The 27308-nt window shown below is 35.3% G+C and overlaps 1 protein-coding gene across 5 annotated transcripts in view; it reads left to right on the forward strand.

The window, feature by feature from the left end:
* Positions 1–907: 907 nt before the first annotated feature.
* The window catches only part of LOC135695654 (uncharacterized), a 39544-nt gene continuing 13143 nt past the window's right edge, over positions 908–27308 (forward strand). Inside the window, exons 1-27 of one of the 5 annotated variants that reach the window (XM_065214806.2) lie at positions 908–1171; positions 1358–1550; positions 3940–3983; positions 4821–4985; positions 5716–5789; positions 8235–8308; positions 8622–8704; positions 9077–9162; positions 9456–9586; positions 10074–10206; positions 10507–10628; positions 10779–10899; positions 11660–11797; positions 12396–12506; positions 12939–13108; positions 13617–13706; positions 13902–13971; positions 14407–14448; positions 14738–14797; positions 15160–15285; positions 15728–15934; positions 16061–16156; positions 17241–17318; positions 18050–18145; positions 18550–18619; positions 25187–25262; positions 26250–26332. In XM_065214806.2, the coding sequence (XP_065070878.2) occupies positions 4841–4985; positions 5716–5789; positions 8235–8308; positions 8622–8704; positions 9077–9162; positions 9456–9586; positions 10074–10206; positions 10507–10628; positions 10779–10899; positions 11660–11797; positions 12396–12506; positions 12939–13108; positions 13617–13706; positions 13902–13971; positions 14407–14448; positions 14738–14797; positions 15160–15285; positions 15728–15934; positions 16061–16156; positions 17241–17318; positions 18050–18145; positions 18550–18619; positions 25187–25262; positions 26250–26332 (2482 nt within the window). In that variant the 5' untranslated portion in view covers positions 908–1171; positions 1358–1550; positions 3940–3983; positions 4821–4840. The other 4 variants (XM_065214805.2, XM_065214807.2, XM_089109449.1 and 1 more) reach the window with 4 other exon arrangements.

A 27308-nucleotide genomic window follows, 5' to 3' on the forward strand; every position in this document is an offset into this window, starting at 1 on the left:
TGTTGAATTCCAGTGGTAGCCACTGCTACTTTTTCCTGTCAGTGGTCAGTAGCTATTGTAGTATCTTGGGGGTGGAACAAACGAAAATAGATTATCAACAGATAGTTCCTCATGGGATTGCGCAAAGACTTTTCAGATTAAAAGAAGTAAGACGACTTTGTGCAGATATAATCATAGATTTGATAAAAGAATGACATTTGAGAGATTTTTTGCATCATTGACTTGATTTGATGATTGAAGACAATATCGTTGATGACTTTAAAACATAGTGGGCAAGTAGTCAAGTTAAGATGCATACTGGCATCAATAAAGATTTACTGTATTTACTGTATCACCACCCCCGTCTTCTATATCACTGAAGTTGTGCATTTGTAAATCATTTTATCACGAGCTACTTGATGAATTGTCAACCTGTCTTTTTTTCTATTTCAAAATTCATTTGCTAGATCAATTTTTTTTTCAAAACCCAAAATCAATTTTAGATAAAACATTCCACTTTTTTCAAGCATCTTTTTGGATTATACTATGTTTACTCCTTACAGTTGCTAGATATTATGTCCAAGAAGATTTTTCAGGCCTCGTTTGCCAACATAGTGAGTGAGAAGTTCTTCATTTGCTCGCAACTTGAAATTCACTTAAAAACGCCCCTTGATGGTCAAAACCTCCTTGTTTTTGAGATGAAACCTTTTAAGGGCGTTCCCAACATTGTTCAAAACCTGTTCTTAAGAAAACTATTTGAAAAAAGAGTTTACTTGTCCTGTAAAACATAATATATTTTTATATTCTCCCAATATTCTATACTAAATTCACACACTCTCTCTCGCCTTTCCAAAAAACATCCAAGAAAACAATGCTGTCAGCGTATCCAGTTTTTTAGAAATTGTACGGATAATCCATTGGAATGGAAATTTGCTGCAGTTGAAACATCTATACCTTGCGGTATCTTTTACATGCACAAAAACAAAGACACAGGTGTTTCCGACCAAATGGATTAATGGATTAATCAACGAAAAACTGTGCCATGTGGGTATCAGCCATTTTATGTGAGCCTCTTTCCCATGAGAATAGCTACAACAAACAGCGGTTGGTAACGAAAACAACTTATTTGAAGGATTGAGGTGAGATTCGCGGGCCAAAGATTACTATATTGGGTGGAGACACAGTGGACACGGTACTTACCTTCTATAGCTTTAGAAAGCTCTATAGTTTTCACAACATATTGTTTTCACTGCCCAAGACCTTTTCATTCAGTCTTGCATTACAATCGTCGTACCAAGCAAGTCCAATATATATACTGCATTCATATGGTTTGCATTTTTTGTAATATCTCTTTTCTTGTTCTTTTTTTCAAACAAAGCTCTACGAAAATTTCAACACATCTGAAATGACTGTTGCTGAAGATTATTGCTGTTGAATTTTAATAAAGTATGGCTAATCTACGGGGAATTGTGTCAGCTCTGAAAATCAATCAATGTTCTCGATTCGACGAATTACCCATGCATGGATAAAGGAAAGTGTTTGGGATCAATGAAAGGTTTTCATCTTGAACTGTAAGTATAGAGCGAAATAAAATTGGAGCACAATTACCATTTAAGTTTCTATTATTCAAAAGGAGCTATGAAATTCTGAATGAGCCATATATTGGAGTCTATTTATTATCACAGAAAACGGTTTTTCAAATTTCATTCTTTTTTAAGTTAGGCAAACCTTTGTTAGCAATTCTTCGTGACTGGATTCAAAATTTCAGTAGGTATATCAATTAATGCATCTTCATTTTCTTATGAAGGCATCAAAACTAGATTTTAGCATTATTTATGAACAGACCCTGTAAATGAACCTTCACCTGTTTCTTATAAAATGGATATTGTTTATAGATGAAATCTTTTTATAAGTGATAGATAAATCTCATAGTTGTCTTATAGTCCATATATGTTGCAAGGACTTTGATTCTGAAAAATTCAGGGACTTGCGAAGGGAATAGCATTCTGGCTGGTTTCTGTAGAATGCTGACTGTAGCAACAATAATGTGACTTCACCAACCATAATTAATTAGGTTTCAACCTCACCAATGAAGCATACTAAAAAGAATACCCAGAAAATTTTGTACCATTTATAACTGAGCAAGTTTATGATTTTCTATTTTCAAATGCTTTAATCGAGCCTCTTCTGCTAGAACTTTTTAGGTGTCGGAGGCTTTTCAAAACACAGGTTGCTTTTTATGCTCTACCTTGGCCTTTATGCAACCTGTGACACCTCTAAGGAATTTTGAAGGTTTTGTGAATATTGTACAGAAGATTGTCTTCCATTTGAGAATTGATTAAACTTATCTGCCCTTGAATAGTTTATGATCTTCTTAGGATGGAATCTGTGTTTCTTCTTTGCCAAAGGCTTGGCAGTAGATTAGAAATTTTGCACTATGGCATTGAAAAGTCAATGGAAATAATTCTTCTATTAATATTCACTCCAAGATGAAATTTCTTTTGGGAATAATATTGAAATCTAATTGTTGGAGGGTTTAACTAAAAATAAGTATTCAAGGTGCTAGCATTTATATTCTCATACCAGCAGACATAAAATGTACAAAAACTGCTGATGAAGGAATATAAAGTTACTTATATTTATACAGAAGAGTTTTTGGGTCATATATCCTCCAAAAGGAACTGGATGCCATTAAGATCCTAGACTAAGTCTTCAAATGAAGATTCCAATGTACTTAACCAAAAAGAGGCAAAAAGTTGATTATAAATTCTTTAAACTCTAAGTACCAAGATGCTTGAAAAGCTGAGAGAGCCTTAATGATGATAGTGGCTAACTAAGACCTTAGGGGTTTAAACACCCTAGAGCCTCCATGCTACCACTTCTGGCTATGTGTTCGGCAATGATTTGCTTGGATATTGTATCTAAGAATTTAGGAAATAGTTAGAAAAAGTCCCCTCCTTGTTCACATGTACAACAAAAAATCTCTCAATGGTTTTGCCTTGACCTATTTTGCTCAAGGTAGTTGCTTGGATCCAATTTGCCAAAAAAGTTGGTGAGCCATCCTTTAATTGCAGACAAGTCAAACAATTTTTTGACAGAGCACCCCTTCATTATAAAAAATTCCTTGCTTTTGCTAGGAATTTTTTCCCAGGGGGCTATCATACCCCCTGTAGTGAAGCAACAGCATTGCTTGGAGGTACACTAATGTTGGTATAGAACCTCAAAAATTGCTAATAAACTTGGATTGAAACAGATATATTAATGTAGGCCCTGTCAATTGTTAATGCAAGGAAGGTGAAAGGCCAGAATTTCATTTAAAAGACCTTTGGAATACCACATCGTCTGTAGCACTATGCACTTGAGTATAATTTGCTCCAACAATAAGAATTCAAGACAGCATCAATATTCTAAATGTAAAAGAACTTGATATCTCTTGCAATATCTCGCGAAATAGGTACTTTCCAAAGCATCAAAGGCAAATGCTTTTTGGTTACCAGACCTGTTTCATTATCTGTCGCCACATCAGTGCTTTAGTGCTATTTTATAGTGATTTAATTCTACTAGAGCAAGTTTCTTTAATCATTCCATCAATCGTGGGCCGAGCTTGTGCAATTTGGTTTCGAAGGGCGCCAGACAACGCGATAACTAATAATGATGCCAGGCGAAAAGAACTTGCCCTGATTGAAAACTAATCTATACAAGTGAACGTATAAATACAAGGAAAATCAATCCTTGATATTTCCATGGAATTAATCAGTTTGAGAACATTTGGCAACTTTGTTATGAATAATTAAAGATACTATTAGGCATGCTTTAATTCATTTCGTTTTTTAATTCATTTGGTTGATAATTCCCGGGTTTCTTACTATACCACTGTTTTACGGTCCTCCATAAGTCTCTACTTTGCCCGCAGTTTTGCCAGAAAAGGATTAAAATGCACACGCTTGTTCTTATTTTCAGGTAACGTATTTCAAATGCAAAATAACAGCCACAGAAGCAGACAGGTAACGATTTTAGTTTTCCTCTTTGCATTACGATGTTTGCTCTTACTCATTTATTTGAGAATGATTCAAAACTTTTTCCACCCATTTTAGTATCTTATATACGTGTTTTCTTTCATATCGTGTATATATATATAATTTTATGACTTTTAAAATAAAATGGATGTCTCTGTATTTCTGTTCACTTTTACTCCATATCTAAACGATGGTTTAAGTTTTTGGATGGTTGGCAATGAAAGCGTTTATGGTATGAATGAGCTTCATTTTGCTTCTTGTAAACAACCTTGCAATTCATTCTACTCTGGAAGGATGCTGAGCGCCTGTGTAAGCACGCATAGCAAATCAGCCTCCTTTATTGATACCCCCTCTAAACCTGTAAAGCATTTTTTTCTGTGCGGGGAAAGCTAGAACAATAAATTGAAAATTTGCGGATAACAAACGTTTTGTGAGAAATTGTGCGCGGAATTTGTAGCAAAGGCTTTCGAAAGAGATCTCGTTTAAAAAGAAAAGTCAGAAGGCTATTGCTGGAATACTCGTGGACTAAATATTTTGTGCGGGCTCTACGAATCAGCGTGTTAGCCGTGAAGATTAAATTTTACAGTCTTGCCCCCTCTTCCAAATCGACGTTGTCATTGACGTAGCTATGAAGGAATTTCTAAGGAACGGGGGAATACTTCTGAATACTTAGAATTTGATTTTGGAGCACTTAAACAAGAACAAAGATCAAACTATACAAGAATAGCCAAAGTTTTGACATTATTCGCCAAACATAATTTATTCTTATCAATATAAATCCCCTACAAAGACCTCTAATATAGATAACTCATTTATCTCATTCAGATCCTTTCAAAACAGAAAAAATGGAGGAGGCAAAGGTTTACGGGGAAAAGAATATGATGCATTTAGAACTTCAAGGAAAGGAAGAATATTTGAATAAAGCTGCGTCAGACATTGAGGAAGACGATGATACGGCCTATGGACCTTTTGCGAGTTTCGACAAATCAGGTTCGTCTATCCTTTTTTTACTTATGGAGCCAAAGCATGACAAGCTCATGATATGTTTTCTATATGTCCTTTTGCTGTCAAAGCATCTTTTTGAAACATTTAGGCAAGAAGCCTACCGCAAAATTTGAAGGTAGCACCAAAAAGCGGGAACAGAACATACCACTCTCTGCTTTCTGCTTACCTTCGTTCGTTATCCGACGTTTGTACTCTGGGGATCATAAGTACTTTAGTATGCTATGGTTCCGTTTTCCCATGATGTATCACTATATAGATTAACTAGTTACGAATGTGCACAGCAAAAGAGTATTTCAATTCGAATAATTAGAAAACAAACATAGTAACACGGACATTGCAAAATAGATCCTGACTCCAAGAAACAGTTCTCAGACTGTCGTCTACTGGAGGATTTTAGGTCCAGTTAGGAACAATTTTTTTTCAATCATCCAGACCGGGGTTTAATCCAAATATGTGCTAAATGAAATACAGAGTGAGCTCTTTACTGCAGCCTTCTATTCATACTGCATCCCACTTAACAACAATTCATTGGAATTAATAATGTTCAACATTAATTTAGTTAGGCGTGATTTGAACTTCATCCCCCCCCCCCCCACGTTCAGTCAATTTATTATTACATCAGAAGAAACTAAAAATTTAAAAATTAATTTATCAAAAATCTTTCTGACCTCTGTAACATGCAAATGCTTTGAATTTGGCGTTGTTTTTCTTGCAGTTCCCGATGGAATTCTTCTGGAAAGCCAGCATAAAACAACACAATTGATTGTTAAAAGAGCAAGCGGGAAAACAGTGAGTATTCGAAACTCATAGTGAAAATTCATAATTCTAAGATATAAATGTCCGGATGATTATTTTTTTGATGCTTATCGAATCTGATTGAAAGCGTAGATATTTACAATAAGTTGGGGGTTTATTGCTAGTCGGGGTATAGCTCGAAGTTCTTCGCCCCAACAATGTTTATTGCAAGCCTAATGATAAAGCCTATTGACAGTGACTTATTAATTTTCTTTTTCTTATGTCGAATGGACAACATACCATTTGCTAGATGGTTGCTTTTGTTGACAAAGAAACACTAATTGGCTGGCTCTGACGATGACGTCACGAACAATGTGATCAACTACGTCATCATAAAAAACTTTAAATTCAAGCATGTTTGTATTCCGAGAGAAAACCACCTCGAAAAAATTCAGATTTATCAAGAATGAACATTTTGTTGTCTTTTCTTACAAAGTAACAACTAAAGATTGAAAGCATAAGTTTTGTTTCAAACATTTTCTCATACGATTTATGAATTCAGTTCCATTTAGTTCATTTTTGTTTTAAATTCTATATCCTGTATACATATTATATTCCAACTAAACGAATAATTGAACTACAAAAAAATCATAATGATCATTAGCTTTATATAATGAAACACAAAATTAATACGATTTGTAGATAGAAATAAAGTGTCCCACTTAAATGTAAAAAGTGAATTACTTGAAGGAGGAGCTCTCTCAAAAGAGAGCTACTCTCATTTTATGACAAAATATTGAATGAATTTTGATTAATCAGGTGGATATTAAACGAATAAAGCCAAGAGCTTCATTGTTTCTCTAAGCGCGTTATCGACAGCCAATCACCTTCCTACTTTTGATATTACTCCCTGATGGGCACTTCGTGGCCTTCAAAACTTTCAGTTAACTTTCGTTTTCTGTGTTTTGATCCTTAAAGAGCAAATCCATCAACGCCGTCTAATTTTATGCTATGGAATGTTTTTGGGAATAATCCCTGTCGTGTGACAAATACACCATACGTCTCTTTCGATGTTGTATAAATTCAAAGGTTCTGAAACATGATCTGATTTGAAACTCTTTGGTCAACAACAAAAACACCATTTCAAGAGTCATCTATAAAGGGAAGCATGACTATATCAGCAATTTTGATTGTAATTATTCCGCCTCATTTTGCGAAATTTAAATTATCGTCAGAAATTTTCCATGTACATTAGTTGCTACTAGCTTAGATTGATACAAACGACAGGAGAGTGATATTAACCAATTGCTTGGAAACAAAGTTAACTAATCTTCAGCTAAATTCTGAGGCTATTTGTTACATAAAGAACAATTATGTTGCTGCTGTTGGTTAGTGAGTTAGTGGTTGTTCATGTTGCGGTTGTTGTTATACATAGTTGTTTGCCAGTGGTGAAAACTATTTCAGAGATAAACGCTGTTTTGATATCGCAGTCTCACAATTGGCCTCTTCATCTTAATTGCCTTTTAAAAGCCTGAAGCATTCTGATAACAGGTAAAATCATGTTACAATTTATGTAAGATAGCCACAAACTATTTCGATTTTCTATAAATTGTTGCATTTATCTTATTCCTTCTATTGCATTAAAGCATTCTCAATTTTCTTTCAAAGTAGTTGCTCCTTTCTGTGATTTTTAAACAATTTACAATGAATGAAAATGTCGCCTATGGTTGAATTTTGAACAACGGATCTTGCGGCTTATTTTTTCTTGAAAATGGCCTAGTTCGTTTAGCCTTTGTAATGGAAGTTTTCCTTGTAATTTCCTAGATTAAGAGGGCTCTTTACAGAAGGTTAAAAGTATTTCACAGCCAGATGTTTTTCAAAATCGTTGTGGATCCTTTGTTTAGTTTAGTGGGATTCTTCCTTTCTTTTGCTAGCAATAAAGATCGTGGAGTAATGCACTAAATTAATGCTAATCTTTCTTCAAGACTGAGTCTCTCAACCTTGAAGGAAGCGCATATATTCCTTAAGTTTCAAAATTATGCTAATACCTTGGTTTAAAGTGGATTAGTAATGTAAGGAAACTGAGCAATGTGGACCGGTGGAATAGTCGTTGATTAAGCAGGGAAGAAGACACCGTTATATACAAGATGGTTGTGGCCGTTATATTTTGATTTCAGAGGAACCGACAGTCTGAGAGTTGCCTTGCTACCTTTGTTGTTTGTTATATGCAATAGAAAATATAAAGTCTGATTCTGGTGGAATGGAGGCTGCCTGCAGACAAAAAAAGAGTGGAATATATTTGTCCATTGAGATAGACTATCATGTTTTTGCAGGATCCGAAAAAGTGAAGACAATTTATCAAGCTAGCTGCATGGCTATGAATAAAGAGCTCTTGCACGTGGCTTGTAAAGATCATCTTATAGAATGTTCTTATGACATGGTTTCCCAGTGACTTTCGCCAATGTTTCCTTTTTCTAAACTTCTCTGTTTACATTTAAGATCACAAGACTAAAAAAGCCCAGAGACCTTTACGCACTAGGCAAACATTTCTCAGCACAAATGAATCAAAGATGGTGTGTACTTATTTAATTTTCTTTTTAGTGACTGCTTTCCTTTCTTCTCTCATAATCTCTTCCACTGATTTTCTTTCTTGTTATATTTTTAACCTCCTTGAAAATTTTCATATCACTGCTATTATCTAAAAAGAAACTGAGCATACATTGACGGATTGTTCTGTATTTGAAGATTGTTGAAATCAAGAGATCATGAAGCACTGCTTTGGTCTTAGTCCATCGCATTTAATCGACAGATGATTCGCACCCAAAATGTTTTTAAATATATGAGATAAACCTTAAGTAAAACTTATCTATGTTTGTTTTTATGTAGGCCTGCAGAAGTCCCATTAGTCGCTAAGAAGCCGAGCCATATTTATTTCGCTCCTTCCAGGCCAGAGACGCTTTATAAGCCAGGTATGGTGATGTTTCATTGTCTTCTATGTTTAAAATCAAAATTAAAGTGGAACGCTAATTAGAAGTCACCCCTTACTTTTTGCAAATTAAAGAAAAATTGAGTTTCTTTCATTTGTGTCTACAAAATCATCATTGGTTTCAAAATGATCGGTCATGTTCTGTCTAAAACCAAACCCAACCTTTGCTCTATGCGACCAGCACCTACAAACAAAAGCTGCGGTCGTGCTAGACTCCCCTCCCAATCGATCTGTCACACTAAATGACCATTCACACCACGTGACCTTTCGTAGAAAACGACCACTCACTAAAACCGTAACAAAAACATCCTGGAGTTTTAACAGATTTACTCACTTGTTTTGTTTACTTTTGCAGTCAAAGATTCAAAACCCTTGTTAAAAACTTCACATATTCTTGGAAAAGTCGTCTACGACAATTCACCGGATCTTAACATCAAATATGTGAGTTATTGTATGAAGATTCGTATGCCAACTTCCTGAAACGCCTTGTCTTTTCTTTGCTGAATTGTATTTGGAAAGTTGTCTGGATATTCTTAACTGTGTATTGAGTTTGAATAAGCATATGTTTTTTCTAAATCGTTTAGTGTATGATTTTATATCAACATTTCTTACATATCTACTCAGAATCTTCTAAAACTACCACCTGTTCTTTTTTCAAGTGTATTTTGAAATGACAATTCTGCTGTGCGAAATTTCTGTACTCGAATCACCTAGAAAGGCTTATTTCTTTTCAGTTCACGAGATCGAAATGCAGTGGTAGAACCATACATGCCAAGCCACACTACCGATTGCAAGGACCTGACGACAATACACTGCTTTTTGAATCGAGGTTTGAGAGTGGAAATCTAATGAGAGCCATTAAGGTGTAAGTGCTGCGTAACCATGTTGTACAGCGAAGGAGCTCCCTTATGAGTGAATCTGATGCTTGTTGTGTTTAGATGCGTTTCATGCTTTTGCTGGCGCGCGATTGTGCCAGTATCAAAACAAGCAGAGCTGTTCAGAAATGCACGACTCTTAGATAGCTGAGAATTAATAAAGATTCATAATCAAGGGTATATAGTCGAGGAATGGATAACCAATTTATCACAGTAATTTTGTCAGGCTTCCCGCAATATTGTTTTTGCTATAGCTACGAGCGAAATACAGTCTTCTTTCTAAGGTCTATAGCAAATATATATGTTATTAATAGATCTTTTGTTTTTATGTTTTTAGATGTATTGAAAATTAAATAGATATCAAAGATTACATTATACAAACTAAACATCCTGATCAATACTATATGTATGCCTGGCTGTTCTTTAATCGCAAAATGCCGAGCCCTGCAAATTTTAAGACTTCTTCTTTTTATTCAGTGGAGATTATGACTACGAGCTGTGGCTTCGCTTCGATCTGTACACTAACAAACACACTCAGTGGTATTACTTCATGGTGCAAAATGCGAAACCTGGAGTTCAGTACAGGTTCACCATCATGAATTTTGTCAAGGTGCACAATCCACAATTCTTTTCCTACGGTTAACATTTACTTGTTTTTCTGCTGTAAGGTTAGTTTTTTTTGTAGCATTGAGACAGCCAGACAACGATTTCCAAAACGTTTTCAAAGCTAAGAATTGTCTCTTCCTTGTTACTTCTGCAGCCTTCTTCGTTCTTTTTCTTGGCTTCCATCTGTTTTAGTTTATAATCGCCTTCGGTTTTTCCTTTTATATGTCATCGTTTTCTAGCCATTATGTCTAATTTATCATGAATATCATATACTGCTTTACATTTTGCGCATTTTCTGCTGCAGGCGGGCAGTCTTTACAGTGATGGCATGCGGCCCCTTGGGTATTCTGAAATCGATGCAGAAAACAAAGGAATTGGTTGGGTTAGAACTGGAACAAACATAAGATACTATAGAAATGATATCAAGTCAGTCCCTTTTGTCAAAAGTATTACCCTCTTTAATTCAACTTTCACTTTTAAACTTGTTTCTTGTTCCCTTGCTTTTCTATTACCATTCCCTGATGACTGCACCCCCTCTACGCATTGTGTATTCCTGTTTTTCTTCCTTTCCTTCAGGTTTTTCGACGGCATCAAAGAAAGAAACTACTACTCGCTGACATGGAGTTGTTCGTTTCAAAACGAAAGTGACACTTACTACTTTGCCCATTGCTATCCTTACACATATTCCGATCTTCAGGTACCCGCCTCTTCGAGAATACTTTTCATTTCATTACCTTTGCTCATAATATACAATCTGTTTTATCTCATAAAACATCAATGTATAATGTAAGTCAATATTTTTAGCTCGTAAGAAAGAAGTCAGGTACAAATAAGTGTTTAAAAAAAATCAAATTGTCGAACTTCAATTGTATTTGCTAAATTTTCAAACTTATCTGGGTTTTCTTTTGCGTGAAAAAGCTGACTTTTTAATTTATATATCTTACTTTTAACCAAAATTGCTTCTTAATCCCCTCCAAACAATGAAACAGGCTGATGATTCAATATTGTTGATCGGTCCCAGATTCTTATTGTTCAAGTAGCTGTAAATCTTTTATTCAATTTACATACTTATATCTCTAATTTAACTTAAAAGCTTATAAACCTACACTAAGATTGATTGATGAAATTAACTTATTATGATTTTGTTTATTATTAGCCTCAAAATGTTTAGTTGATAATCTATAACTCGAAATTTGAGCTGTTCTCCTGTCCTCAAGCATTGTCTTTCTGCCATCAGGCTCATAGATTTTAGCCTTGCCTGTTTGTTGTTGTTTGTAAGGAAATTGTTGAATATATATCACAATTACCTTATCCGACGAATAGATTGATTATGCTGTTAATTCTTTCGTTTGTAGTTGTTTCATGCCATTAGCTGCATGTGAGTTGATAAGGAACTCTAATATAACTCATTCCCTGTTGGGATCGATACCATGAAAATGCCTTATTTTCTTCCACAGGACTATTTAGCGTTGCTTGCAAGTGACCCTGCCCGGTCTAGATGCTGCAAGCAGCGGATTCTCTGCCGGACTTTGGCTGGCAATCTTGTTTATGTGCTGACAATCACAGCTCCTTCGAAGAAGAAGAACGAAGCCGAGGTTTCTTTCAGTTACTTTCAATTTATTTTATTTCCAGAGCCAAACGGTTTTCATTTATAAAAACAGTATTGCAGCCAAACCTAAAATACACTAGAATCATAAATAGGTACTGTTAGAATTTGGCAACCCCTTTTCTCTTTACTGATTTTCTTTTCTATTTAAAAACGTTTTCCCATCGCTGTGTCCAGAAGAGCAGTTCAACTGTAAACATATAACTCTAAACATTTTATTGTAACATAACAGTTCAATTCAAAGCCCTCAAAGAACCAGAAAGCCAATAAGCAAAGTTAATTAAGTTGAAGTACACAAATGGACCGCAACATCTGCTAACAAATTTGACATTCCAAGAGATATCAAAGCAAGAACAAAGAATTCTTTTGAACCCAATTTTTATTATGATTAATATAGTTGATCTCATTTTGCCTAATCAACTGATTAAAAGTAATATCTTTTAAATTGATATTTCTTTAGACATTGCTTAGCTCTAATCTTCAATCTTCCAATTTGCGGTTTTTCTGCTATTAAAAGGAGACTTCTCCTTCAAATGGTAATTGTCCTTTGCTGATTCTACCGATTGATATCGAAATTCCATTTTTAGGTGAAAAAGGCAATTGTCATCACGGCTCGTGTTCATCCTGGTGAGACGAATTCCAGCTGGATGATGAAGGGTTTCATTGATTACCTCACCAGCAATGCTCAAGATGCTAAGGTTTTTCCCAGCTTTTTTAATTCATTTAACCTCTGGCCACTGAGCAATGCCAAACAGCAAATAGCGAGTGGTTTTAACCAAGACGGTACATTCGAAATTGAAATGTCAATAAGAAGTGAAATATTTATATTACACGAGGACAGAGCAGTGCTAAAATATAAGGAAATCTGTTTGTTGTTGTCAAACGAATATCATTTTGATCTTTGCAAGCATGCTAGGTCCTCCTCGATCGAAATTTAAATCCCAAGGTTTATCAGATAGTTTGTGAAATTAGTTTTAGTCAATTCTTCACCTTTAGTTTTCCAATATCAATTTATCATTGAATAAGAAGCAATTACATAATGGGCTCAATCCTAAAAGCTCCATATGCTTCATCTGAAAGCTTCCTTTTTTGGTATGAGGTTTATCTATAGAAATTAACTTCTCTTTTAGGTTTTACGAGAAAACTTTATTTTCAAAATTGTCCCCATGCTGAACCCAGATGGAGTCGTTGTTGGGAACTATCGATGTTCATTAGCTGGAAGGGACTTGAACCGAAACTACAAAACTGTATTGAAAGATTCCTTTCCGTCAATCTGGCACACGAGGGCCATGATCAAAAAGTAAGCTCAGTTTTCCACAAATGGCCTTAGCAACAATTATTTTTGGTATTAAACGTATCGAAATTGATTTGAAATAACCATTGTCATTTTGGCACCCTATTAAAAGTTTGGTTTTCAGTTTCTTTGGTTTGTAGATAAAAACCTTTTTAGTTCTCTCATATAGTAGGTTCCCACAAATAAGAAACCACTTTTTAAATTGAAGCCTCAGAAAGTTTCTTATTTAAAGAGACCTTCTCATAATAAGGGTTAAAGTTTCTTATATATAAGTACCACCAAGTTAAACCAGGGGGTTTCTTATTCAGGGGAACCTACTGTAGCCCTAAGAAATTGTCAGCTCTTAGCCAATAAATAGTTTTTTTTCATAGTCGCGTGAAAAGAAAGCTTCAAGTTTAAATTGCTTATCGTACTATGTTGATAATTATTTTATTACAGTTCCCATAGGTAGATCTAAGCTGAAAATCTTCACGATTCAAATGCTGATAATTTATTCATTGTTTGGTTTTTCAAGGCTACAAGAAGAGCGAGAAATTTTGATGTATTGTGACCTTCATGGACACAGTAGAAAGAAGAATATCTTTATATATGGATGCGAGAACAGGTACAGCTTCTTTTCCTTTATTGAGATTTTATGATACTGCACATGGAGACTTTAAAACTAGACAATTGCAGGAATATTTATTCTGAGATTGCTTAAAGAATTTTTGTTTGATTGTTTTCAATATCTGTATCATAAAGGCCTTGTATTTCGCTTTTGATCATCATTTTCCGAGTTTGTATCGCTTTGTGCTTCTAGGCGTGAGAAAAATAGAAGATTTTTCAGCAGAGTCTTTCCAGCAATGCTTGCCAAAAATGCGTCTGATAAGGTTTGAATTTTATCAACAATCTTTCACCCACTTTTGATAGCGACCCATGCAGATGAGATCCAGCAAGAACATTATCCGTAAGGAAATCAAGTTAGGGGGATGTTTTATTGTACCTAGACCTGAATAAGAGAATGTAAAAGAGTTATGCCAACATCAGTGTATTAGAATTAGCAACAGATAATAATGTTTGACTGCCTTCTGTTATTCATTGTTAACTTGCAGAATTAGAAATGCATGTCTTTTGTAAGTGTAAATTTTTAGTTCTTATGACTTTGTAACTGCCCATACCGTTTATGACCGTCACAATTTCGTCCTTCCGGATTTTCCTATCTTTAAAGTCAAATGTTTTGGTTAATTTGTTATTATAACTGTTTTTCCCATTTTTATATTTCTATGTTTGATTAACTCCTTCTTTTTGGGTATGTCTGTTTTCAGTTTTCTCAGAACTACTGTCGTTTTAAAGTGCAGAAAAACAGGGTTAGTATTACATCACCCAACTAGCATTACAACACTCACCTATAAACGCATTTAAACAATAACTAGAATATCATTTATAAAGTTTTGCTAATTTTCTTTTTAAAAATCGAATTTCCAACATTATAAATAAAGCAAGACTGCATTTTGTGTCTTAAAGATAATGTTATTTTTTATCATTAACACTATATATTGAACTCATAAATTCATCAAAATTCATTAATAACAGTCTTGAAGAGATCCTCTTTTGGAAGAACAAACTGGATTTATTGTCGCATAATGTTTTTTACAGGAAGGAACTGGAAGGATATTTATGTGGAATTTTGGCATCGCTAACAGCTTTACAATGGAGGTGAAACTTTTTCATGTTCATCTGATGCCTTCATTAGCGATACCCTTCTGCAACAAAGCCGTACATAACGCTGGCGCTTCTTTTGTTAAAAGTTCTGTGTAGAAGAAGCAGCCGATTTCCTTTCACTCTATTTGCATGTGTTGTGTTTCAGTTTGCCTTCTTTTGCACAATTTATAAGAGTTATACACAGCAAAAGGAAATGAAGAGACGATTATATTTGTAAAATATCTAATCATTTCCATAATTATAGTAGCCTTACTTCTAGCTTTGATGTAATAGGAAATTTACAATTTAATTTTAAAGTAAAAAGTAATATTCAATGACTTGACCTTGCTCTTCTTATAAATGTTGCAATTTTCCAGGCCTCGTTTTGTGGTAGCTCTCTGGGAAAAAGGAAAGGCCATCACTTCTCTGTTGCTGATTATGAATCAATGGCTTATGAATTTTGTGATACCTTACTTGATTATTGCGATCCTGATCAAACAAAGGTAATTATGAAAATAATGCTCCTATATTTGAGTTGGGTTAAAGTGATTAATAGTCAAGTTGATTTTTGGTTATGTTCATGCATCGGTTATGAAATGTGATTGGTATGAATGAGATCTGTTTCCATCAGAGTTGATTTGTTGCGATAACTATCGATGTGATCCATTATGCAATCATCAGTGGATAGTTTTTTAATCACAGTGAATAGTGCTATCCCAATCATAACATCATTTTCAGCAATCACTAATCATTCGAAAAATCACACTCTTGACTATGACCAATGATTCCGAAGACATACTCTTAACCTGCCAACTTTGCTTTCGAAGTTTTCAGTTCTTCTAATAAGCTTCTAATAATTGTTTGCATGTAACATAAAGATGAGATTGGTTCTTGCTCTATTCGAGGTTTCCTGATTCAACAATGTTTTTATTTTTGTTTTCTCAGTTTTACTATATCCTGTCTGAAATCGAAGGCTGCATTAGGAAAGCAATTCTGGATAAGTTGAACACTGATGACGTCATAGACGATGATGACGTGGACATCGAAAGCAATCTTGATTTGCTCTCTGAGATTGAATCCGACTCAGGAGGTTCCGATAGTTCGGTTTCTGATGGCCTTCCCATGCAACTTCTGCACGCCAGTGTCCCAGAGGTATTTAAATCGCTGCATTTCCCAAGTACCAATTTCATCTCTGATCACTTTATTCTTTTCCGTCCAGCCATTCATACGCAAGTAGGATGGAAAACATTTTTCATAGAATCTTCATTTTTGTTGAAGTTGTCAAGAAAGAAACGTCTGAAGACGCGAAAGGAAAGAAACAAAAACTTTACAAAGAATACGAAGATCGAGAAAAGTTTCAATGAAAACTTGGAAGTAAGAAGTTCTCTTTTTTGTCCAAACACCAATGCTCAGATTACTTACTCTAGACTATAATACAATACAATAAAACACTTTATATTATAAGGCAGAACAATTCAATACAGAATCTAAGTACAGGGGGTTTAGCCACCATCAAGAAATTATCTTTACTTCAATGAAATACCGTATAATACCGAATATAGCCCTGCTCGAATACAAGCCCCAATTCCTGTGACGTGAAATCGCTTTCGAAGGTAAGCCCATCCCACTTTAGGCCCTGGGCTTATATTTGGAATTCATCAAAAAAGCACAATTTTCTCCCTTCAATACGAACACAAGCCATTTTTGTTGGGTGGATTTCTTACGTAAAGATTGTAATGCCTGTTACATACACCATTGTATAAGAAGAATATTTCAGTGCCTTCTCGTTTAGTCCTTGTACCTTCTAGGGCCTTTCTTGCATCCCCTGCCATTTTCCCTGTGATTTGTTTAAAGATATACCCATCTTTCCATAATTATTGCAGCTTGATTGCAAGTTTCTCGGGAGCATGACCGATATTTTCTTTCAGGTTTGAAAAAAACTGAGTTTGCAATTTCTTCTGACAAAGCTAAATTCCAACTATAGCCCCCAAATAAAGTCCCTCAAAAATATAAGTCTCCCAAAAATGTAAGACCTAAAAAATGTAAGCCTCCCAAAACATGACATTAGCTTTGGGCTTACATTTGGAATTTTCCAGTAGTTCCATGGCTGTGGCAAAAGCCTCTTTTCTATGCCTGTTACCACTTATTGATGTATCGCACAATTTCCTCTTTTTTAGGTTGATTTTTAAAATATCTTTGCCTATGACCCCTTGGTATAGAGCATTTCGCAGCTGTTTTGCATTAGTAGAAATTTGTGATTGATTCGGTGAAAAAGTTCTAAAAGTTTAAGAATCTACTGAACTGCATTTCAACTTGGTAAATATGTGAATTATATTCCTGTACACTAAGGTTGAAAAAGTCAATAGGAAGTTGAATGTTAAGACTATGTTAGCTAAAATGTTTTTTCAAAGCTAGAGGTGAATATTTCGGTGCTAGTTTGATGACTTCAATCTTTAAGATGCAGAACTCAAAAACATCAAATAACCCTAAGAATGATAAGAAAGAGACAGAAACTAGGACAGTTAATTCTCCAAAGGTGAGTTCTTCATTTGTTATTAGAAATTTTATTATTTTCAATGGTTGAAGTATTTTTGGATAGATTGATATTTTCCTGGGTATTTGCATTGGAACTCAAATCATCACGTGAGCAGACACGTGAGCAAATCATTCATCTTTGGTATAAAGCACTGCTAGTGCTGTGTTGCTCTTCTTCCACTTGTAAAACACAAAGACTGAATATATCAAGGCTTCTATACTATACCTTTTATTAAGTAAATCGTTGATATAAACTGCATTTTCCCTCTCTACTCTTCTTTGAAGTATTTACTTACCTTTTTATCTTATATCTCCTATTTAACTTTGTGTTATATGTTAATTGTAAATTGCCACAGAGTTACTATGTATTTCTATGTTCCCTGTGGTATAGTCTTGTAAACTTGTGTATGATCTGTAAATTTTTATGAGAATTTAAAAAACTGACTCAAGGATTATTATCTAAAGTGTTTCTCTGTTTATTTGAAGTTGCTAAGACAAGATACCTATCTAGTCTATAGCTATTTGTGAACGATTTTAATGGCAATCGCAGCAGTTAAAATTGGAGTCAGCAAGAGATACTCGTGCTTATACTATACTAGGCTAGACATAAAAGTTGTCTGTGGCTATTTCTTCTGCAGTTGGTATCGATGTATAAATCATTTTGCAACGTTGTAAAATTCTTTATGAATTCTTGGAAAACTGCCCCTTTGAAATCAAATTTGTTTCTTTCAGGGACGAATGAGTTATACAAAGCGGGGCTCCTCCGCAACAGGACGTGTTGTGCCTCATTATGTTAAAGACAGAGTTGTAGAGAAAACCAAGTTGAAGGTACCTAAATTAAATCTTACTTTACGTCTTTAAGTATTTTTCTGTATTTTTACAGAAAATGTATTTTTTTACCCTTGACCAATCTTTAGGTACATACAGGGTACACGATTGGTGCTCTTTCTGATTGGTGTCTTGGGGTTTTTTATACATTATCTTGGAATTTTAACAAAGCAGTCATCGGCCTTGCCTGGTACGTTTTAATTGTGCTTGAAAAGTAAACTCGAAGCGACATTATGACCCCTTCTTTCCGTGTAAAATGTTAACATGTAATCATTAGCAAGTTTTCATCATAACGGTTCTAAAATAACTATGACAATCACATTAATTCAGCCAATAAACAATTCTTTATTTCCAAAAATTGTGCTACTAGTTTTTATGGAAATTTGGTCTGCTTTCTTTTTTAGAAAGATTACCTAGAGATGTTGACAACGTCTTTTGTGAGCACTGGGGCTGACGAGTTGATCGATTTACAAGGTGGGTTATTTTGCCTTTGGCAACGATCATTTGATAATTACAGGGAAAATACATTGAAAAGCCAGGAAATGGAGGTTGTGGCGAAAGGCATTGTGAAGGAGGCGTTTTTAAGGCTTGACGTATGTTTATTGACGATTACATGTTTCACTTAAGAATGTTTTTGCAAATGCACATAAACAACTTTAATCGCATATTTCCACCTAAAGTATTTTATTTTCATGATTAATTTAAATTTGAATGTGGATTATCGTTAGAAATAAAATGCCCAACCTAACAATGATACTAACCTGATAGCACTTTCCATCACGCCGTCAAATTGGCGTCTCTTCCCGCCTCCTCTTCACATCGAGACTTTCTGAGTATAGCGGTCTGCGAGGAGGCGCATAAAATTGTAAGCGCAGATCGTCGAGTCTTCTCCAATAATGATATCTTACCTTAAAACGGACAATGATACCTAACTGGTATCTAACTATCAAACGGACAATGATATCTTACTGGTATCTAACTATCAAACGGACAATGATATCTTACCTTAAAACGGACAATGATATCTTACTGGTATCTTACCTTAAAACGGACAATGATATCTTACTGATATCTAACTATCAAACGGACAATGATATCTTACTGATATCTAACTATCAAACGGACAATGATATCTTACTGATATCTAACTATCAAACGGACAATGATATCTTACTGATATCTAACTATCAAACGGACAATGATATCTTACTGATATCTAACTATCAAACGGACAATGATATCTTACCTTAAAACGGACAATGATATCTAACTCGTATCTAACTATCAAACGGACAATGATATCTTACCTTAAAACGGACAATGATATCTTACTGGTATCTAACTATCAAACGGACAATGATATCTTACCTTAAAACGGACAATGATATCTTACTGATATCTAACTATCAAACGGACAATGATATCTTACTGATATCTAACTATCAAACGGACAATGATATCTTACTGATATCTAACTATCAAACGGACAATGATATCTTACTGATATCTAACTATCAAACGGACAATGATATCTTACTGATATCTAACTATCAAACGGACAATGATATCTTACCTTAAAACGGACAATGATATCTTACTGATATCTAACTATCAAACGGACAATGATATCTTACTGATATCTAACTATCAAACGGACAATGATATCTTACTGATATCTAACTATCAAACGGACAATGATATCTTACCTTAAAACGGACAATGATATCTAACTCGTATCTAACTATCAAACGGACAATGATATCTTACCTTAAAACGGACAATGATATCTAACTGGTATCTAACTATCAAACGGACAATGATATCTTACCTTAAAACGGACAATGATATCTTACTGATATCTAACTATCAAACGGACAATGATATCTTACTGATATCTAACTATCAAACGGACAATGATATCTTACTGATATCTAACTATCAAACGGACAATGATATCTTACTGATATCTAACTATCAAACGGACAATGATATCTTACTGATATCTAACTATCAAACGGACAATGATATCTTACTGATATCTAACTATCAAACGGACAATGATATCTTACTGATATCTAACTATCAAACGGACAATGATATCTTACTGATATCTAGCTGATATCTAACTATCTCTCAGGCTCAGTAGTCCAAAACTACTTGTTCTTGTTCTGACTAAAATGTTTCGATTTTGTTGCTTCTACCTTTGTTCACTTGGTAGCAATGAAGGACTGATTTAGTAGATTCGGTCTCATCTAGCAAAAACCTTCCCCTTTGCATATTTAATGTTGATTTCGTTTAGAGTCGAGAAAATCTTTGAATTAAGGAAATTTTTAAACTTCCTCATTTTCTGAAGACTCATTTGATGGGTCTGGCTTGCCATGAATTGAGTTCGTTTCAGTATATGGTATAGAAGGACCCGAGGATAAATTAGGGTGTGTATACAATGACTGTCAAGATGTCACGTTATCGTTAAATTTGCGATGAACTATCAATTTAGACACTAACCACTTGGAGACAGAGGTGGAATGATGATATGTACTATAATTCTTGCCAAAAGTTCTCGGAAGACCAGCCTGTTTGAGAGAATTCTCGATCGTTTTTCAATTCACACCATTGGAAATAGCTAAGAGGCTGCAGGGGGAACGTGGGGCTGTGCCCCCCAAATGAAGTTTTTTAGTACAACCAGCCCTCTCTGGCTACAGCTATTTTGGAAAGTTGGCATGGTTGTAATTTCCTGAAATTATTGATTATGCAACTGGCGACCCTCATCTTTGGTAGGCATGTAGAGTGACGTGCAAGCTTCCTGTTTGTATCAATCCCTTGAAAAGAACTATGCTAGAAGCAGGAATGTAGTAGCCCTCTCAATAATCCCGAAACGTAGCCAATTGCTTTGTTTTTACAACATTTTGCGCAAGAGCCCCACCTTATTGTTTTGATAGCTCATATGAAGGTTTGTGCTTGAAAATTATGGAGTAGCTCCAGTTTAATTATGATGTAAAGAATTTTGACAGCGTGCGGTTATGCTTCAGCAAGAGTTTAATGTCTATTTTAATCCATGACATACATTAATGCCCCTGGAGGGCGACGACGGAAAGTATTTTTGTCAGATCGCTTTGACTCACATTTTCTTCGAAAAAACCCAAGTTTTGAGATATCTTTCGAGGAATTTTGAGTGGCTGTGGAAATCTCGCAGTTTGTTTTAACATTTTTTAGTTTATATATTCTATTCTTGACTCATAGCTGTCTTGAAACATAGTTGGTTTGTTGTTATACGTCTATGTTCTAGGCCTACCCTTCTCGGTAATCTTCTTGCTCGAGTTTGCCCACCCCCGCCAAAAGCTACAGCCATGTGCTTGTAAGATCTCCTCTTTCCTCCAAAGCCATGTTGGAATTGCACCACAGTCGTCCTGGTTTCAAATTTACAGGTTATGCTGGAATTGTGTTTTTTGTTGTTGAGAATAATTTATTCTAGAGGGGAAACGGGGGAGGGGAAATGGGAGAGGGGAAACAGGAGAGGGGAAACGGGAGAGGGGAGTCGGGAGAGGGGAAACGGGAGAGGGGAAACGGGAGAGGGGAAACGTATGACTTTCAACAGGAAGTCAATTAATGGCTTCAAAGAAAAAAAAGGCAAATGAATCGAGAAACATGAAATCTCCAATCTGTCGTTGTGAAATTTCCAATTACTATAGATCTTCAAACCTCAAGTAGTGATATCACAAATTTTACGATGTTTCTTTCTTCGCATTCCCCTACAAGGAAAAAAAAGTAATTCTTTGGAAGATTTAGGCGTGCAAATTATCGTAGAGGTCTTACAAAAGAGTTGGGTAAAAGTATTTACAGGAGTGAAGTAGGAAGGAGGAAATCTGGACATTTTGCGGTAGTAATGAATACATTTAGTGTTATGTCTTAAGCATACTTTCTTTGACCCATTGTCGTAGCATGAGCCAACATTTTCACCGTCAATTGTTCAAGCAAATGCTACCTTGCCTGTTAAGGAACGTTTAGTAATAAAAGCTGTGTGCGGCTACCTATTTCGTCTTCCAGAGGTCAATATGACAATCCCCCGCAAATAACTCAGTTCTTTTTGTTTTTGTCATTCTATCGCTCGGAATTAAGTGTGGCATGAAATCCGCTGCCCTTTCTCCTTATATTGCAAACAAATTCTCAAAACCCCTTTCATATAATTATGCGTGTTTGGAATGCGTCCTTTCGTGCCTCGGCATGAAATCTTGTGTTAACAGAATATTTTGATAAGTGTCTAGCGAGCAAGTTATTTTCATTCCTGTGCTTAAGCGGCAATTGTTGTGGACTTAGAAACACTTCCAAGAATGGAAATCCAAGAAAACGTGGCCCCATGTTTTCAATTCTTTCGAACCATAGATGATATTTACGTAGTATTAATCGACACCACGTGATCAATTCTATTTCCGCGTGCTGAAAGGCTTGTAGCAAGAGTTGCAGGGACGAAACTTTAATTTAATTCAAATTTCGATATATGCAAAATTGTACTGCTGTCAGTAAAATAAATATATTTTTAACAGATTATTTTGAAATGATACGTGTCCCTTGTTTTTTCCGTGAAATTCAGTTTTTCTGTCGTTTTCTGTAAAACAGAAGATGGCCTCAAAATTTCTTTTATTGATTATCAAAGGACAATAATTCAACGGTTTCTGAGTTGACCGACCTTTTTCCCCGAAAAACTTTACTTTTTCGCAACCTTTGCCTTTTTTACAGGATTTTCTTTCCAATTTGTGTTTTTGCTATTAATTTTCTTATCTAATTTGTGTTTTTGCTATTAATTTTCTTTCTAATTTCACTGAGAAAAATTCAAACTTGGTTCCAAGTTTCGTTAAGAAAATAATCTAGTATAGTGGTATAATATTCAGGGGCGAAACTACCGGGGGGTGTGTGGGGGGGGTGTGAAACCCCCAATCCCCAATCCAAAAAATAGTCGATTTCGCAGGGCAATCGAAGATTTCGCAGGGCGCCAAGAAGAGCCTTATTGCCACGCAGAAATGCCACCTCTGTAGTTCGTAAAAAGCCGTTTAGGAATTTTGAAATGGAAATATCGTATTTGTTATGAACCTCCCTTCCTGACATTGCATTTTAGAGAACGGAACAGGTATGTAAGGAAAAGCTCCGTTATTTGCAAAGCGAAAGCATTTCTTACCGAAAGTCATAGCCAATGGATGCAATGATTGATGCATATGTTTATGAGGGCAAGGTTGAGTCATGCAAATTAATTTAAGTTGTAAATTATTTTCATGACAAGCACGGCGTCACTGGGGGGGGGGGGAATAAAGGGCTGAAGTCCCTCACTTTGGTCAAGATAGGAATTTTTTATCATTTTTTCTATTATTTTTTAACAGTGCATGAACTAAAAAACATAATAAATCGTTAAGATACCGATTTTGTTTCATCTAATTGCTAACTTTTTCACGTATATTTTTATTATTTTTCTTTTATTTGCATTAATTCAGTAAATCATTTTCTGTATCATTGCAATGTTTTAATTTTGGATGTGTAAACATGGCCTTCTTGATACAAGAAACTGCAAATTTCTGTTCAGGAAAAAAAATTCTCCCAATCAAAACAATATCTTCCTCTGTCATTCACAACTACGTGCAATCTGAAACGAAAGGTTGCCGTTTCTTTCCTTCCCCAACGTCTAACACTAGAGTTTTAGCATGACATCCCCCTCCCTATTTCTCCCAATAAACAATAATATTTTCATTAAACAATCACTTCTTTTAGCACAATAGTAATTTGGTAAATTTTTGTCTGAAAGATGCTTTTTAGCCCTTTTACAACATATAATTTCAAAAAATTTCTTCACGTCGGACCCAACCATGGTGGGTCCTCCTACCTCACTAAACTCGACTCTTAGCTCCACTGGGCTAAATTTCGTTGTGCTGTCTACGTCATGTACCCCCCCTCCCCCCAATTAGCTGTTTATTAGCTTAATTTTGCAAACCAACGTTAAATGAAGTGAATTTAAAAAAACAATTTACGCTCACGTAGAGAAATAAAAATTTCATAGGCAATGAAGTTTCAAGTTTGTTTTTATTGCTTAGAAGTTTATCCTTGGTAAAGACCAGTGTACACTGGTAAAGCTTTCACTAGTAACCTATAGACAAACCGTTGCTACGAGGTCTGCAGGGCACCACTCATTTTTGCAGGGCAGAAAACCTTTTCACTCCCCCAAAACTATTGGCCAAGTTACGCCCCTGATAATATTGATTTGTCAACAGTATTGTTGCTTCAAATGTTTATCTGGCTATAAAGTATTCTAAACAATTGTTTTTTACTAGCAATATACACATTGCTAAAAATCCTCGATTTTGAGAAATAGCGTTGTTCAAAATTGCATTTTGCAGAAGCTCAGCCTCAGCTTGTTCTTAATTTGTTCTTAACTTTTGACCAGTTTTGAGGCTCGTGTTCTTATGAAATTGTTCTTATAAAAAAAAGAGTGTAAAGCTGGTCAAATAATATTTTCCAGTTATCTCTGTTTTTGCTACCAACCATCGTGGTTGACTGCTCAATGGTATGCAAGTGGGTACCCTGTTTCCAAGCAAAGAATTTGTTACTTACCCACTTTGCCTTCTGCTTATTAGAACGAATGCAAGAAGAGTGGACACTCGTTTCCAGAAACAGCTGTTGTGCTTGAATTAGAGACCGTAAATGGGAGAATACGGTGAAGATAGGAGACTGGATTACGGAAATTGTACTTGTTTTTGAAGCAGGAAATTCCCGCAGATATTTGAGAACGGAAATCCTTTAGCTTTAACAATATATACGACAAGGATCTTCTCTAGGAGCTTTGATTTTTACACGCAGAAGCGAATCTTTTGAAGTATTTTCAACGATTTCAATGTATTTTCTTTGCAATGCAGCCACAAGAGTGCGTGCTGATACAGGGCTCAAGTGATGCGTGTTGACAACATTTCTGAGCAATTTATCAAACTTCACATATCACCGTCAGTTGTTTAGTTTGGTAGAAGCCGGATGAAAAGGGCTTGATATTATGTAAATCTTTTGCAGATATACCTCATTGCAGATTTACGGCTGGGTTATCTACCATTTACCAAGGTCAAAAATCTTGCGCCACTTGTGAAAGGTATGGAAAAAACCATTTTCCACGGGATTTTGGTTTATTTTTGCAAATATTAAGTAATGAATCGATTAAGTCCAGATGTATGGTAAAGATCTATGATTTTGTTCTTCAGCTGTTGGACTTCCTAACGATTTAAAAGTAAGGCAGAGACTCCGAAGAGGCGAAGGAACCTGCTTCTTTATAAGAATATTTTACTTCCGTGTTCAATTTTGCAACTTTTTAGGAATGCTAAAGGAGCAGTGAAATCTCGAAAAGTGAATTATTCTTCCAAATATCTCATGCTCAATAACGAAAACCAATTAGTTCTTTAATCAATTAATAAGCTAGTTGGAAGCGAAATTGAGGTTTGATTTGGAATCTTAGGTCTTTATAGCAAATCGTTCTTTGTAGATTTTTACGCCTAAATTTTACGAAGGCTTCAGTTAAATTTGTTTACAAATTATGATTATTATGATTATCAATATAATTAAACATCAGAATTTGTCAATTTAAGATCTTCAGGAAAGCGTAACATCATTTAGGAACGCAGAGCAAATTCAAACTGGGTCATTTAAGCGGAGTCCTCTACTATCCTGAGAAAGGTTGATTGCCAAGGAAAACCCATAAAAACAATTGTTACTGTATCAAAATTGTTATTAATGAGAAAATGTGTGATAAACGTACCTGGTTTACTCAGCCGAAGTGGAAAATGTTTAAATGGTGAAAATCTGATGGTCACATTTGGTCAGATCGCTGTCAAGGCATTGCAAGAACCGAAGTGGACTTGTAGCCAGACCTCGACAACGGTTAAGTTTAGCTTTGTAAACCCCCATTCAAGCAAAAAGTCTGAAAGAGAATCATGCAAAACACCACAGCGACTAGTTCCTGCATGTACCTCGACCAGCACTGCTTGCTTGCTTCAATGAAATCGGTAACGCGTTTATGTCCTATTTATTAATGTAATATCGCACATTTCCCGCGTGCCTAACGCAGCAAATGATCACCCTTCAGATGCTGCAGATCATTGTCGGAAGGAAGTGATGAAGAACGGAGTATTCTAAATGTTAGGGCCAGGCCAAGCGACCAGCTCTCAGGTAATCTAATCAACTTTATTGGACTTCAACTCTTAAGATTGTTTCTTTCGCATTTTTCATTTTGAACAGCCTATTTTAGAGAGCTGTTATTGTTTTTGCTTTTAAGCTCTCACGTGACCTTTAAAGACGAAGTGTTATATCATACAAGCATTTTCCGACTCGACGTCCTGCTTGCATGTTGTTTTTATTTTGGCAAGCCATCACAGTTCACTCTCAAAGTAATAATTCACGCTTGTGTCTTAAGAGGAAGGTATTTTCTTTTTTTGCAATTTCTTGTGATTTATAGCAAGCAAAGGTTCTTGAAGAGTTCACAATAACTTGTTCGCTTTTCTCTCTCTTTTACGCGGGTGATAAGAGCTTCTAGTGCTCTTTAACAGTTGTTCTAGGCTTATTTTGTTTACCTGCCGTGAATTTTGTCTTGTTGACAATACATTTACGCAAATAATGTAGATACAAATAATGCTATTTTTAGAAACACTTCTTATTGGACGATATTATGTGTATCGAAACTAAGATCATTGTCGAAAGAAGTTTTCTGAAACATTTTTTCATAATAAATGCAGGGATGAATTAACTAAACTTATTTTGTTGAAGAATCAAGCATCCAACCTGAAAATTGTTTTGAATTGATTTCAAGCAGCTCAAGGCTCCATAAAGAGTTAAAACGTCTTTGATAAAGCAACGTCTGTCGGTTTCATTCAGGAAGTAGATTGACCAAATGTCTTTCGTAGTGAATCTGACGTCACTGTCAGTGCCTGTTCTTTCTTAGTAATGACGTAGCAGCTTTGGTTCATTTTTCGGTTTCAAGTATGTTTCAATATGGGATTTTCAGTGCCAATTTATTTCTAGATAAAGCCGTATATTTACGTACAGAATAATCAAATTATGATTATTTCCCGGTTTTAGTTGTTTCTTTTTGTTATTTGTTTTGACGCAAGTTTAGCTTTTGTAAATGTTGTTTCTAATTGATATTCAT

The sequence above is a fragment of the Rhopilema esculentum genome, chromosome 2 (assembly GCF_057945365.1).
Source record: "Rhopilema esculentum isolate cy_ngs chromosome 2, ASM5794536v1, whole genome shotgun sequence".
Classification (NCBI taxonomy): domain Eukaryota; kingdom Metazoa; phylum Cnidaria; class Scyphozoa; order Rhizostomeae; family Rhizostomatidae; genus Rhopilema; species Rhopilema esculentum.